At 37.2% G+C, this 15,723-nt stretch overlaps 1 protein-coding gene across 1 annotated transcript in view; it reads left to right on the plus strand.

Moving 5' to 3' along the window:
* The window catches only part of MAN2A1 (mannosidase alpha class 2A member 1), a 177,516-nt gene that overhangs the window by 132,787 nt on the left and 29,006 nt on the right, over window positions 1–15,723 (plus strand). Inside the window, exon 16 of the mRNA XM_047778398.1 lies at window positions 2,398–2,512. Coding sequence (XP_047634354.1) covers window positions 2,398–2,512 — 115 coding nt within the window. The remainder of the gene's footprint in view (window positions 1–2,397; window positions 2,513–15,723) is intronic.

Below are 15,723 nucleotides of genomic sequence, written 5' to 3' on the forward strand. Positions count from 1 at the left end.
TGTAGAAAACTGAAGGAAACAATAAAATGTGCCAACTATTCCACAAGCCCATGAAAACCTCTGCCAACATTTTGATGTATTTTTATTGTCTTTTATTCTATATGCCTTTCCTTTTTTCCCCATTTTCACATTTTGTCTTCCTACATGAACATATTTTATTTTTCATTATGACAGTGCTCATAATCTGATATGTTCTTTGAAAACACAGTTTTAATATTCCCTGTTGTGTTTAAAAACTTTTGCCTATAAGATGGATAAGGTCCGAGAGTCTGATGAACAACATGGTAACTATAGTTGGTAGCACTGTATTGTATAATTGAAATTCACTAAGAGAGTAGAACTTAAAGGTTCTCCCATTTAAAAAGCGTATGTATGCACATACGTGGGGAAGACAAGAATTTCCTGTTGTTGCCTATGTACATTTTCTCCAGGTACTTTACTGTAACATTGTAATAAGCTTTCTCTATAGCATTCTTTTTATACAGGGCTGATTATTTCTTGAGAATAACTTTCTAGGAGAGTCACTTTGTGTCAGTGGATGAAGCCTTTTTAGGCTTTTGACATAGGCATGCTAGTTACCTACCTTCTAGGGAGATGACATACATATTCACACTCACCAGCATTTTTTCTTTTGAAAGTAGCTCTGTAATGTACCACTCTAAGTCCTGAAAACTAGCCATATTAAATGCTTTGCCTATAATAATAAGTGAAAAATATTTTACTGTTAATAATGTTGTGATTATTAGGAAGGTTGAACTTCTTATATACCTTTATTTATCTTTCATATTTCTTTTGTGAGTTTTCTATTTAAGTTCTTTAATCATTTTTCTATCCATAATGACTTGCAGATCTGTAAGTATTCTTTATATATGGTAAAGTGAATCCTTTTTCATATTTACTGCAAAGCATTCCCTCAGTGTGTTTAGTATGTTCTTTATTTGATTTTTCTGTTAGAGTAGCTTTTAATTTTTATGTCAATTTTATATTTTTTTCTTCAGAGAGTCTCCCTTTGCTTATACACTTATGTAGACTTTGTCCACTTTAAGATAAATTAAGTAGTCTCCACATTTTGTTGTCTAGAGAACTGTCTCCTGAAAAAGTTACTTTTGTTCTACAATGTAGAAAAACTTGCTAATCAAAATCAAATATAGATTTTAAGGGATTGTGTAGGATCCTAGTTTTTTGTTGTTTTAGTTTTTTTAAATCAGTGAGAAATTAAAGATAAACTACAGCTCATAGTAGGCATTTCGGGATGGGCAGTGGATCCTAAAGATCAGCTATATCAGTGTTTTCTCACTTAACAGCTTTTGTTGTCAGACAGGCATTTTGTTTTGATTGACTTTTCCTACACTTAAAAAAAAAATTGCTGTGCTGTAAAATATTATACATGGACAATTATAATCACTAATTTATTTAAAATTACTTTATCTTTAAGTAGCTCTAATAATAGATAGAAGGATAAAGAGAATCATATGTTTACAAAGAAGAAATAAAAGAACATCAGGGAGAGACAGCTGAATGTATCAGTAAGAGGCAGGAGCCCAGACCTCATGACCCTAGGTTTCATCTCCATTACTTTCTAGCTATGCGGCAATTAGGTACAAGAACTTTGTTAACTATTAAGCATTATGTTAATTTCAGAATATTTTTCTCTAGCCAAAGAGGTAAATGTGGAAGAAAATTACACAGTTCTGTAAACCTTGCGCTGTGTTGCAGGCCTAGCTCTCTAAGGGGTGTAATACTTAAAGTTCTTTGTAAGTGCTTTAAATTTTGTTTCTATGTCATATATGTTATGTGTTCTATTCCCATATTTTCTGCCATCTAGATTCTGACTAGTGAAAACTAAACCAGTGGTTGCCCTGGTTTGTCCAAGTTGGTAAATTTGCTTTATATCCAGCGAGTTCTTTGAAGTAAAAGGGCAGTGTGGTTTATAGAGAAGTAAACCTGATTGTGATTAAACTGTGTTTCTGAATCCTGCTTCCTTTGTGCTCAGATGACTCCCTGTGGTCATCCGAGCCACCTGACCCAATACCTGCACTGTGGGGGCCATGGTTATAATAAATGTTTGCCTGGGGAAATGTCACTGCTACAGAACAATTGTTCTTTCTAATAAATAACATATGGACAGTACAGAAAGATTTTCATTAGAAATTGTTGTAGCCAGGAAAAATGTTTGTAGGCCATTTAGGCCAATCAAGTTGTAAACATTTTTATTTTCTATTTTTAGCAATTTTGTCTAATGAAAAACCTTATGCAATTTTTATAGCATGTGCATATTCTGGTACCCTGTAAGGTTTGGTTTTCACTTAAAATTACAAATATCAGGTATTTGCCAGTTTTGAAACTATAATAAGCATTTCTTGGATTTTTCTGAAAAAATGTGATTTTTCTCCTCAGCCTTACGTTTATACAACACCGCCTTTTGTCATAGTGCAACATGGAAGGTTTTATTCAGACGTGACTTGCTTTTTTGAACATGTTACTCACAGAGTTCGACTGTATAACGTACATGGTAAGAAAACAGAAATGCAGTTGTAAAACAAACTTATACTGATTCATGAATTACTGTTTTTCTAGTGTCAATTCTAAAAATTTAGGAACTGGGTTTTTGAAATGACATAATCATCTGTCTAAACGACGTCATGCTTATCGTATGATTTAAAATGTGGTGTTTACCCTTTGATAATCAAAAATAGTAAAACGTTTAACTCCCTGCTTATACATGTTCTTTTCCTCTGTGTATCTTCTTTTTCTTATCTCAATATTTGCCTTAAGTCATGAGTTCATTTCACACATCTAAAAACAATATAGTGGGGGGTTTTTTTGGTAAATTGGAAATTATATCAAATTCAAAACAAAAAATATTGGACAATTGTTAATTGCTTTTAGGATAGTTTTGAAGCAGCTTCTTTATTAATCAAGTAATAAGAAATAGGCCTCTGATCTCCTTAGAAACCAAACTCTGGGCAGTGGCACTGGTCCTTCCATAGGGTTTGGGTGGAGCTACAAAGTCTCAGAATTGTACAGTTATGTTGGTTGATTTTGAATACACTGTTTAGAATGGGATACGTTTCCAGTCACAATTTTCATTTTAATCATAGTAACCAGGCCATTTACCGTCGTATCAACTCCCTTAGGAAAGGACCTCATAAAAGTGCCACTTTAAAAATTTTGTTCCTGTTAATTCTAAAAAATTAGAAAAGGAAATTATTATTTCCCTGAATATTTGGACTGGTAGATAATAAAGCACTTCAAAACCAAGGATAAAATGCATGGGCAGTCACTGTTTAATTTTTAGGTCTTGTGGGTGGGAAGCAAAGGGTACTATGTTCAGGGAGTTTCTTGGCTAAGATTTCAGTGTCTAAATTTGTGCTTTTATGTCACTTTTTTCTTTATTAAACTTTAAATCTCATCAGTGTTTGCCTTTGGTTTGAATTCAGATGTGGACAGACCTTCTCGTGTGACTTCTTAGGTAGTAATGTCCTATGTTTTCAGGGTCACTCATGGTTCATGTGTTAAGAAGTAAAAGGTCTTCTGGAAGCTGGAAAAATCATCACACTAGATACTAACTTTGTGTCCTAAATGTGACTTCTGCAATTGTCTGCAGTGACTTTGCTGCCTGTAAGAAGTTCTGTAGTTCTGAAATAATCTTTTATTGGTTCCCCAAAACCTGACAAGTCAAAAACAATATTTTTGGCCATCGCTTTGTGCTCTTGCGTAAGCTGTTGTTTAACATTTCTGAGGGCTTTAAAATTCTATTTTCAGCTATGGCCAAAGGTTTCATTTTATGGGTAGAAAATAGCATAGTCACACAGAAGATGTACTTATCTATCTTTAAATTTGCTTAAAACTATTGTTTTTGAATGGAAAAGTTCTTCCTTGAGGGCGGCATGGTACATGCATCCTTTGAAACAGACCTGCATCATCAAGCTTGATTTGCCATTGATTTTCATCAGTTATATTTAGGGATAGGCTATGTCCCAGAGTTTAAGCTGAAGCAACACATCAGAAAATTCCAAATTCTCAACAAATGAATTTGCTTAGTTGCTTTGGCTCTTGTTGAATTGCATCTGTCCATTAATGCAGCTTCTGAGTTTTCTGTGGTTGTCCAGGGGATCTGGGTCTCATAGCAAAGGGCAGTTTCTGTAAATTAGAGGGCTCTCTACTGCTTCTGTGGCTGTAGCTGAGCTTGCCATCATGTTTCATTGGCCAATTTGGAAATTAATAGGCTCTGACTTGGCCTGTTTGCTTATTTCAGCAAACACACACTCATCAGAGCTAAAGGCTTGTCTTCTTTCCTCTCCCTCTCCCCTGTCCCCCATGGAGCAGTCAGAAATGCCCAGTGTTAACCAGTAGTCCTGGAGCAGGAGCAGAGGCCACCAAGATTTAATTGACCCCCAGCTCTCCAGGATGGCAGTGCTAGCTCTGAGGAGTCACTGAAGGAATAGAGGTTGTTTTGAACAGGCACTTAAGAGTATTAGCGTGACAAAAGTCATAATAAAAAATAAGTATGCAGACCTAGATTGCCTCTGGATGTCTCGGTGGGTGGAATAAACTTGAGCTGAATCTTTTTTTCCTGATATTAGACTTTTGCCGCTTGAAAGCAGAAAGCTTCAGAAGTTTGTGGGGAAATGACAGATAAATAAGTTAGACATAATGTGAAATTAACTTCAAGTGCTTCTGCAGTTGAGTTTTACTGCTCTTGCTTGGATTGAACCTGAAACCAGCATATGTAACTACTCACAGTGACATACCCATCTTTCTTTTTGCTCTGTCAAGCCCCAAGCATTTTTTTTTTTCCAGCTTGACTGTAGTTGGTGAAAGATGGAGCTATTAGATCACCTGAAAGGTTTTCTTCCAAACTGTATACCTTCTCATGTTAGTATTAGAGCCCCTCAACATCTCTTTCTCCTGGGGGTGGGGGCGGAGTTCAGTTTTGGAGATGGAGTCTTTTCTTGGTAGCCTTTGTGACCCATTTCCATCTATCCTTTTCTTTCATATACCATTATGTCAGGGCACAGGTTGTCTGGATCCTGGCTTAGTGGATTTTAATTAAATCACTAATCCAGACCTGTGACAGCGATGTGAAATCTTCAGGGTGTTTGACTCTCTAGGCTTTCAAACTACCTGAAAAGGGTTTGATTATGCAGTGCTAAAGTATCTGTACTAAGAAATACATGACAGCTTTTTTAAACCTTGGCCTCATGTAAACCAGGCTTCTGTGTGACTGATCAAAATGTGTAGACAGGCTGGCTTTTCATCTTAGGTGCTATGAAAACTTTAGCCATCTTCCATGCTTTTGTAGATTGGCTTTGGTTTAAAATTTCTTAAGATAACAAAAATAACCATTCTTGAATTGACTTATTAAACTAGTTTTTGACACAGGCTAATTTATGCCCCCTTTAAACTGACCAGATGCAGTTTATTTGAATGTAATGTATTCAGTGAGTTATTGAATGCGTATTAATGAGTAGAGCCTGTCGTTAGCACCAAATTCATGATCTAGAAGTAAATGGGGGTTGAGGAGAGGGAGTCCATTAATATCTTATGATTACATGTATTTATATTAGTTTACTAAACCAGTTAATCATACAAAAGATTTTACTATCTCTAAGCAAAAAGGGTAAAGAAACCAAATGTGTTCATGGTATGGATTGTCTTTACTGAGTATCTGTTTATATTAAACCTTTCAAATTCAGTTTATTTGAAACATTCTCTGAAAAACCTAAGGTAATACAAACCTGACAAAATATATTTAAATAATTCAGTCTCTTTTTTTAGTTACTCTCTGATTCTTTTTTTTTTCCAACGTAACTTTTGCCCAGATTAAGCTGCAACAGAAAACAAAATCAAGAACAAAAATCAACTAACACTTTTCAAATTACCTAAACTATGTTGTCATTATCGATTTTGAAATCAACTGAGTTGGAAGAGCTGACTTCTTGTTTTTTTCTGAGTTTGGTGTTTAATTTTAATTTCTCTATTTGTGTTCTGTCCAGAGTCTAGAAATAATGGTGCAGTTTAAAGTCTCTCTAATAACATCATTTAAGCTCTTAAAAACAGTGTTTTTATTTTCATTATTGTTCAGACATTAAATTCAAAAGATTTCTAGAAATATTAAATTAGATGAAATCTTGTGTTCAGTAGCTTTAAAAGCTCCAAAAGTTAAAAGCAGTTTCAGAGAATTCTAATGAAACATCATGCTTTTTTGCTTTATATCAGGTTAAGTAAGAAATCCATTTTATGGTCACCATAATTTAATGCAATGCCCTTTTAGAACTATTATGTGATTACTAAAAGATTATTTAGTTTTTAGAAAATAACATTTTTCTGGAGGAAAAGGTAGAAGATATGGAGATTAATTTTTCTTATAATGTAATCATCTTTCATTAAATCGAAGCCTTAAATGTTACCAAATAGGCTACTTTAGCTTTTATCCTTAATCTTGGATTAGAAGATAAAATATGATGCAAGCAGAAACCCCTGTACCTACTTGTGTTATAGTAATTTGGTGTTTTACCATCACAAAGAATACATATCTTGAAGGGATGTTCGAATCCGTAAGTGACATTCACTAGCTATAGTTTCATTAGTTTTCAGAGTTGTAATTATCAGACTTTGCTGCCCTAGTTTTCTGACATCAACTCCTACTTTGAAGAATCAGGTTGCTATTGGTTCCCAACATGTCATGTACATTTTCACTGGCACAAGGTTCAGGTTCCAGATCTGTTATAATACGTACCTTCAAGTTTTTTTTCCCTCCCCTTCAGGATATTGTTCTCGTAGGCAGGTGTTTGTGAGTGCGTGAGTGAGTGGAGGATAACTGTGTAAACCATGTTTCAGCCCTTAGGAAAAATAGCTTCAATGCAATACTTTTGCCTGTTTTCCACCAACGTATTATAAATGTACTGTATGTAATGGATCTTACCAAAAGAAAGTAGAGAGTAGCCTGGGGGTAAAATGTAATGAACTGCCATCAGAAAATATGGAAGAAAAGACTTTCCTTGGGTTGAAATGACTGATAATTCCTTGCATGGGCATATTAGCAATCAGAAAGAGTTTGCTTATTTTTTTTTCTGTTTGGAATATATAATCTAAATGGATTCACAACATGACCCATGACTTTTCGAGAGTCAAAATGAACTTTATCCTGTTAAACGTAGAAGAGAACCGCATTTGGGATTAGGGATCCGAATTCTTTTTCACCTCTAAGCAAACTTAGAGTGACCTTGAGTTTGTTCTTTAACTTCTTAGGAATTCAGTTTCTTAAACTGTAGGTCAATTAAGTCTCACCATCAAAGAGTCTTCACGAATCTTAATATCACATCAAGTCTCTTTGGTGCTTGACTCCCTGCTTCTAAATTCATCTTCTAAGCATGTTTGAATCTGGGGCCCCCATCCCTGGAGTCCTCCCACTTGTAAACAAAGTCTCAGAGCTTCGCAGAAGTTGTTTTAATTTCCATAAAAAGATTCATAAGGATATTAAAATGGTTTGCAATCAATCTCTCATTTTTCCCAGGACTACGTTCAGTATTTAGTTTGATTTAAGAGTGAAAAGCATTAAGTAAGTTATGGCTAGGCAGACTTAGGTAATTAAAACATTTTGGGAATATCATAATATGCAATTGACTGCTGAGAATTTTTTTTCCTGTTAATTGGAACTTTTAAAAAATGAAATAAGTAGCTTACGTTGAATCTGATTATTCCCTACAGGCATGAAAGGGAAGGTTATTTTAAGGGACTGTAAGCACATTCTGGTTACACATATTCAGAACTCAGAGGTTATCTTGGGGGCTGTTTGACAGCAGCTGCTACATTGAAGGCATAGCTTCTTAGCAGGAAGTATCATCCCCCACAAGTATGTGCTATACTAAACTCAAATGAAGGGCACTGCGATGAGAAATACAGGGAAAGTGTGATGGTTAAAAACTCAGACTCCTGACTCAGCCCGTGTGCATTTCATTCCCAACTCCCATCCCAGCTCTGCTGCTTACCAGATATTTGATCTTGTGCAGGTTATTACCTACCTGGGCTTGGCTTCATCATCCTGAGAATGGTGACATTAATTGTCTTCCTCATAGGAGTGTTGGAAGATTAACTGAATTAATAGACATAAAGCCTGATTCATACTAAGTGTTGTATCTCCTTAAGGAGATGAGCAGGCCAAATGAGTTAAATAGTAAGTGTTAACAGGAGAGGGTGGTCATGGAGAGTTAGGGGAGCTGGGGAAGATTTGATAAAGGAGGTGAGCTTGTGAGATGCTAGATCTTGGAGAAATGTCTTGAATGAGCAGAAAGGAGGGAAAGAATATCACAGAGTGTGAAGGGGGGTTGGTTAGAGCAGATTCCCTTGTTCCTGTAAGCATTTAAAAAATCTGTGTCCATTACATATTTATAAGTTGATATCTAATTTTTCTTTAAATACTTAAATATTTGCAAAAGATGTTATTTTGGTATATTGTAAATATTGACATTTTAAAATATGCATACCCAATGGGTGACAGTTTGGTACTAAATCATGAATTTTTAAAAAACCTGAACAGGTCAAATTTTATATCATTATTTTCTCCTGAAATTCCTATTTCCATTCTATTTCCCCCACCAAATTTTATCTCAGTGTAATATTTTGTGCTTGAGAATCTAATTATTGGTCAGTCTTTCAGTATTCTTCTTCTTAAAGAAATATACATAAATTATATATGTAATATATAATATATATTATGTCATGATATTATATATAAATTATATAATATGCGTGTATATATATACATACACATGTGTATATATGTTTTAGAATTCTGACATTCTAAAACTCAAAAAGTGTTAAATTTCTTCTGGATTAAGTTACAAAAAATAGTAATAGTATATAGGTGATCAAAACATATAATTGATCTATAAATATTACCATTTTGATCATTTGTTGTATAAAATTTAATAAAAACATTTTTCTTACTAAGATGAATTGTACCCTTTGTATTCTAAATGTTTATATATCCACTGCTGAATGTTTCTTATTGCTAGAATGAGATAGGTTTCAGCATCAATTTTATTTTTACTTTTCTTATAAATATAAGGCAAAGGAATACTGCTAATGTAAATATGTAGGTGGGAATAGGAGTTTAGTTATGGGAATGTCGTTTAATTCCCTGAATTCCTTCTGAGTTATATTCCATAAATCAGAGGGATCTATTGCCAAACATCAATAATAAAATAAAATAAAAATAAAAACATTTATTTTTAATGATCTACTGCCTGACAACTTTATTAGGTAACCTTCAATTTTGTTGGAAGCCAACAATTGGAAACAGTGTGTTTTACAAAAATACTTATTCCCCAGTCATTTAAGTTCAATCAGACACATGTACTTCATACTGTTTTTGCTCAGCCCCACCCAAGTTAAGGTGGATGAGAGGCAAGCTGCGTTTTGTTTTGTTTTGTGTTTTGGTAAATTGGCAGAAAGAATAGCCTGTGGTTTAAAAAAAGAGAAAAGGAAAAGAAAAGAAAGAACCACATGCCTCTGTGGCAAGTCTGTTTCATGCAGCAAATTAGCTAGAGAAGTATCATATGAAGTCTGATCTTCCTGTTAAAAGGCACTTTAGAAAAGAGCTTGTTGGGGAGAACTGGAAGTAGGCGATCTCAGAGTGACTGTCAGTGTGGACGGTGTACAGACAGACCATCAGAATTACTCCAGCATTCTTCCCTCCCTGTGCTAGACCAGCCCAAGTCTCAGTTATGGGTCATGAGGTGTTTATTCACCTCCCAGGGGGAGGCGGGGGTTTGTTAGACTGCCTCTGTTCGAGATTGAAGAGAATGTTACTTACTGATGTTAAATTCCTCCAAGACAGGGCTTCTAAAAAACCTGTTGTTCTTTAAAATCAGTGTTTTTTGTTTTTTTTTTTTAATGATTTTTATTTTTTGCATTATAGCTGGTTTACACTGTTCTGTCAGTTTTCTACTATACAGCAAAGTGACCCAGTCACACACACATATATACATTCTTTTTCTCACATTATCCTCCATCATGCTCCATCATAAGTGACTAGATATAGTTCCCAGTGTTATACAGCAGGATCTCATTGCTTATCCATTCCAAAGGCAATAGTTTGCATCTATTAACCCCAGATTCCCAGTCCATCCCACTCCCTCCCCCTCCCTAAAATCAGTGTTTATTAGGGGGAAAAAAGACAGCTTCCCAGTTTGTGTGTGTGTGTGTGTATATATTTTTCAGTTATTAGGCTTTTTTCGCATGTATCATACTCATTTGGTATAATCTTTAACCAAAATGTGCAATCTGTGTGAGGAAAATGCTATACCATTCCTATTATACATTTACTTTTGTGTGATTGTGAGAATTATTGAAATGAAAAGCATAAGGCATGTAAACTAGGGCCTAGCTTGGGATAAGTTGGTCACTAAGTAGCAGCAGTTATTTATCTAGTGCTTTATAAATAAAGCCCAGTGGTACATCATCATTTTCTTAAATTTGAGTCTTAGAATGAAATTTACATTCATGAAAGCAGATGTTAAAATTTTCACTTGTGGAAAAATAATCAATGTGAACATTTACAGACCTGGAAATCAGCAAGTACCTCAGAGGATAAATTAGATGTTGTCATGGATGATGAGTTGGGTTAGTCAACGTGGAGAAAAAGGTCATCCGGGTGTGGGAATTGCTACTGTTTCTATTCTTGGTACTTTCAGATAGAAGTACAGTTTTTAAAAAATATAGTCATGGTAGTATTTGCCTCGTAGAAACATCCTCTCGTGAGAATTGTCATTTTAAGTGTGTGTGTTGAACGAAGCCGTGTGTGTTAATAATGGTAAGTGTCAACACCCAGTTGAGTTGGGGAAGTTTACGAAAACAGTATCACAAAGTAAATACACAGTGAGAACATTGTTTTTATATTTTTGAGGATTTAAATACAAAACAGAATACCTCCAAAATTGAAGGGGAGATATTCAAAATTAGAAGCCCTGGTTTTTCATGACAGCTCCTGTTGTCCTGCTTCTGCTATGACGGGAGGGTTTGGTCTCTCTGTTCAGACACAGATTTGAGGAACAGCAGATTGATAGCGAGGCTCCATTTTTTTGCCCCAGAGCCCACTTTTAGGGACAGTCACTGAAGACCTTGCTTTAAACCTTGGATGGATTTTTTGAGGATTCGTTTTATAGGATTTCCTATTTATGTCAAATTTCATTTAAACTTTGTCTAAACACCTTAGCTTAAGAGTTTAAACACCTCACCTGGAGTGCTCAGCATCACTTTTCATTCTCCGGAGTGGATGTAGGCCAGTTGTTTTTCCCTTTTGATCTGAAGATTTAACCTAAGCACACGTTGAGTGCCGCTAATCAAATCGAGGATTCTTGCTGGAGTGTGAGTGAGGCTCTCTTTTGTTCTTTCTCCCAAGCCACTGACTCTCACTCCACTGCCTCTCACTCCTGTAACTATTTCAGAGTGGTGAGATGGGGTCTGACTTATCAGGTATAGCCTTGGAAACGTATGCTTTGTATTTCAGAATTGCTAGAATAAAGGTGATCTAGACAAATGGAGAGGGCTGAATTAGGCTGTTCCAGATAGATCTGATAGTGACCTGACATGAAGAACGTAGACTGTGCAAGGGACCTGTGCCTACGATTCTCCAGAGGCTTCTCTCGCTGCTCAGAGTCATGACCCCCGGCTTTCTATCTTCATGACTCAGTCATTTACACCATCCTAGATGCTTCCTCCTTCTCTTCTTCCAGGCACAGAGGACGCATTGGAGACTCCCTCCAGATTTTCTCTCCACACTCAAAGGAGTATGTTTCATTTCTTGGTTTCCTCAAGCCCAGTGTTGAGCAACAGAGTCAAGAGGGCAATGCCCTCCGACCCTGACTTCTTGCCTACTTCGTTTCATTTTCTCCCTGTATTTTATATATAAAATACAAACTCTGTATGTGTGTGTGTGCCTGTACATACACAGTCTTTTGACAAAAAATTCACACATCACGGATATAGTGTAAAATCTCTCTGGAATCTGACTGGCCGCTGTCCACACTCAAGAGATGAATACAGGTTATCTGTGTGTGTCTCTCTCTCCTCCTCACTCTCTCTCACTCTAACCTCCCCCCCCACACACACACACCCCTAAGATTGTGTTTCTGTCTGTATTCAGCATAAAGGCTTTCATACTCTCCAAATGCTCTGTTTGCTTTTTTTTTTTAATCAGATCTTTCTCTGCCAGCATGGAGAGGTATCTCATTCCTTTTATTTGCTACATGGCATTTCATAACATGGATGTACCTGCTTTTATTATTCATGAGCCGTTGATGGACGTCTAGTGTGGTTCCCCAGTTGTTTACTCTTTTCACCAGTGTGCTGTAAACACTCTTGTGCTCATGATTCGTGTTTATTTTAGGTAGATAAGTGAGATAAGTAGGGTCGTGTCTTTAATATTTAATATATTGGTTTCTAAAGTGACATTTTAAGAGAGACTTTTGGACTGTTTTAAAGAAGTATTGGGTCTTGACAAGACTTGTCCCTTAATTTTATTTCACTCAGTTAAGTAGTTCTTGCAGCATATCAGATCCCAGATCAGTGCCCTCTTTGTTTAAAATTAGTCTGGAGGTCTCCTCTCTACTTAGAGTTACTACAAAGCCTTTCCCAAATCCTGGTCCCAAAGTAATTGCAACATTTTCTAGTAGATGGTCTGCCACTGAGACATGATGGTTAAGAGGTTTTGGTCCTGATGCTGCTAGGTCTTGTGATCTGGGGCAGGGCAGAGGTAAGTTCCTCCTAGGTTTAGGGTCAGGATTGAATGAGTTGTTATATGTAAAGCCTATATTAAGCATAAGATACATAGTAAACACGTGGTAATTGTTGGCTGTTCTCATTGCCCATATAGCTGACCCCCTTCACTCAGCAAACACTGACTTTTACCTATTATGCTCTGGAAGTATAAGGATAAATAAGACATAGAACCTGTCCTTGAGCTGACTTCTGACATGCATGTGTTTGCTCAAAATGAAGTACTTGCTCCTCATCTTTCCATCTCTCTGAACCTTATCTGTGGCCCAGTCTGCTTTCTTCCATGCCAGCTCGCCACGCATGAGAAGGGGCAGCCTTTCACATCATCGCTCATTGTGTTTAACAGTGATTCAGCACCTACCACGTGCCTACATTGTTGTTAAAAACTGAAATGCTGGAGTTCCCGTTGTGGCGCAGTGGTTAACGAATCCGACTAGGAACCATGAGGTTGCGGGTTTGGTCCCTGCCCTCGCTCAGTGGGTTAACGATCCGCCGTTGCCCTGAGCTGTGGTGTAGGTTGCAGACGCGGCTCGGATCCCGCGTTGCTGTGGCTCTGGCGTAGGCCGGTGGCTACAGCTCCGATTCGACCCCTAGCCTGGGAACCTCCATATGCCGCGGGAGCAGCCCAAGAAATAGCAACAACAACAACAACAACAACAAAAAAGAGACAAAAGACAAAAAAAAAAAACTGAAATGCAAAGATAGTATGTGAGACAGTCAGTGTCTCTGAGAAGCTCATAGGCTCTAGGAAAGAAAATAAAGAGCTCCAGGGTTTTAAAAGACTCCTTTGGCTTCTTTGTGGATTGGCTTGATTTTACTTTGCATTTTCTGTGTTACTAAGGATCAATAATCTCCATCCTCTCTTCTCAAGGGTGCAAAATGTGAGCTACCAGCAAAAGAGCCCTTCTTTCTTTTTTTTTTTTGCTTTTTTTTTTTTAAGGGCCATACCCTCAGCATATGGAGGTTCTCAGGCTAGAGGTCCAATTATAGCTGTAGCTGCCGGCCTATACCACAAACCATAGCAACAGGGGATCCGAGCCACATCTGCGACCTACGCCACAGCTCACGGCAACGCTGGATCCTTAGTCCACTGAGCAAGGCCAGAGATTGAACCTACATCTTCATGGATCCTAGTCAGGTTCATTAACCCCTGAGCCACGAAGGGAGCTCTGGGCTCTTATTTCTCTTTGTCGAATCCCAGGAATGGCATCATAATGCCTCCCTCTACCCTGTGAATGGCTCTTACAAAGTCAGAGATATTTCCTTTCCCAGGATTGAGGAAAAACCAGAGGAGCTGAGAAAGCCCTGGCCATGTATGCTTAGGTAGAACCGTGTTAGTAAAAGTAATATAGTGCAGAGATCCAGCGGATACTGGCGCCCCCAGATTTGCACCCCTGCTTCCTGGGGAGTTCTCCCCTCAGTTCCTTGAGCTCCTTTGGGACTGGCACATCTAAAGAATTCCTCGCACAGAAGAGGAAATGTTAGCAGTCGTCTTTCTTCCTCACACATATTCTTTCTTTAAAAATAATAATTTCTTTCTTTGAGAACTTAGGGATCCCTCCTTGCTTTTATTACCATTACAGGTTTCATTTGGTTTGTTCATAATAAGTATATTAAGTCTGATCTTATTTTTAAAGTCTGTCCTGGCACAGAATTTAAATTAATACCTTGCTGAATGGTGAATGGATGTGGAGGCTTCTTTTAAAGGAGCTCTAAGCATTTGTTGCCCCAACAGGATCTGCACATAATGCTGAGCTTGAGAAAGATGATTTTCTCAACAGAAATAATTTATAATTGCTAGAGGTAATATGAAATTATTAATTTTTCTTGAAGCATATTTTTTGTCAATGTTTGCCAGAGATATATGACTTGAAATTAATGATGCCCTCCTTTGTGAAGATTTTTATTTCATTTCATGTATGTTGTTGACCCCTGAGAGAATATCTAACCTAGAGAGGAGAAAATATAAAGCAGCACTGAGACCCGTGCAATGCTGCCAATAAATTAGAGTTACTTGCCATCTGCTGTTCTCCCTAACACTGCATTAGTACTGGCATCCCTAGTGCTACAGTCTCTGTTTTGAGCATCCTTGGGTTCATTTGTAGAAGCTTGTCTATTAAAATTTCATATACAATTCATTTGGTTTTAGAAAAATGTACTGGTTCATGTAAGTATACTGGAAGGAAAGTTTGCATTTAAAGTAATGTGTTTCCGGAGCTCCTGTTGTGGCTCAGCTGTAACGAACCTGACTAGGTCCATGAGGATGTGAGTTCGATCCCCGGCCTTACTCAGAGGGTTAGGAACCCTACGTGGCCGTGAGCTGTGGTGTAGGTTGCAGACGTGGCTCAGATCCCAAGTTGCCATGGCTGTGATGTAGGGTGGCTAGCTGTAGCTCCGATTTGACCCCTAGCCTGGAAACTTCCATATGCCATGAGTGCGGCCTTAAAAAAAAAAAAATCATAAATAAATAATAAAGTTACGCGTTTCGTAGTTCAAAGAAGATAGTATTGTTCTATCATCAGTGTATGTGCTTGCTTTTTTTTTTTTTTAACTTCCCCAAAGTAAAGATATTTGGAACAGCTCTCTTGGCAGGTTCTTCTGGTAAGTCTCAGAAGGAAATATACATGCGTATGTAACTAACAAAGGTCAGTGGTTCAGACTGTGGCTATAAAGCAGGAAAAAAAAATGGAATGGCACTTTCCTTCCCCTCCCCATGGTGATCGTACTCATCATAGTAAGAATCTGAAGTTGCCTCTCATTAAGGTTGTTGAGTTGGAAGAGCAGCATCTACCAGGCAAGAGTTTCTCCCAGCATTCTGAAAATTCTGTTGATGGAAGCTGCAGCCCCTTTAATATTGTCACCGTATTGTTATGTTGTACAGTTTCCAGTGTACTTTTCACATAAACCGGTAGTGCCTGGACCAGCTCCATTTACATTTTT

Source organism: Phacochoerus africanus, chromosome 4, assembly GCF_016906955.1.
Source record: "Phacochoerus africanus isolate WHEZ1 chromosome 4, ROS_Pafr_v1, whole genome shotgun sequence".
In the NCBI taxonomy this organism is placed as follows: Eukaryota; Metazoa; Chordata; class Mammalia; order Artiodactyla; family Suidae; genus Phacochoerus; species Phacochoerus africanus.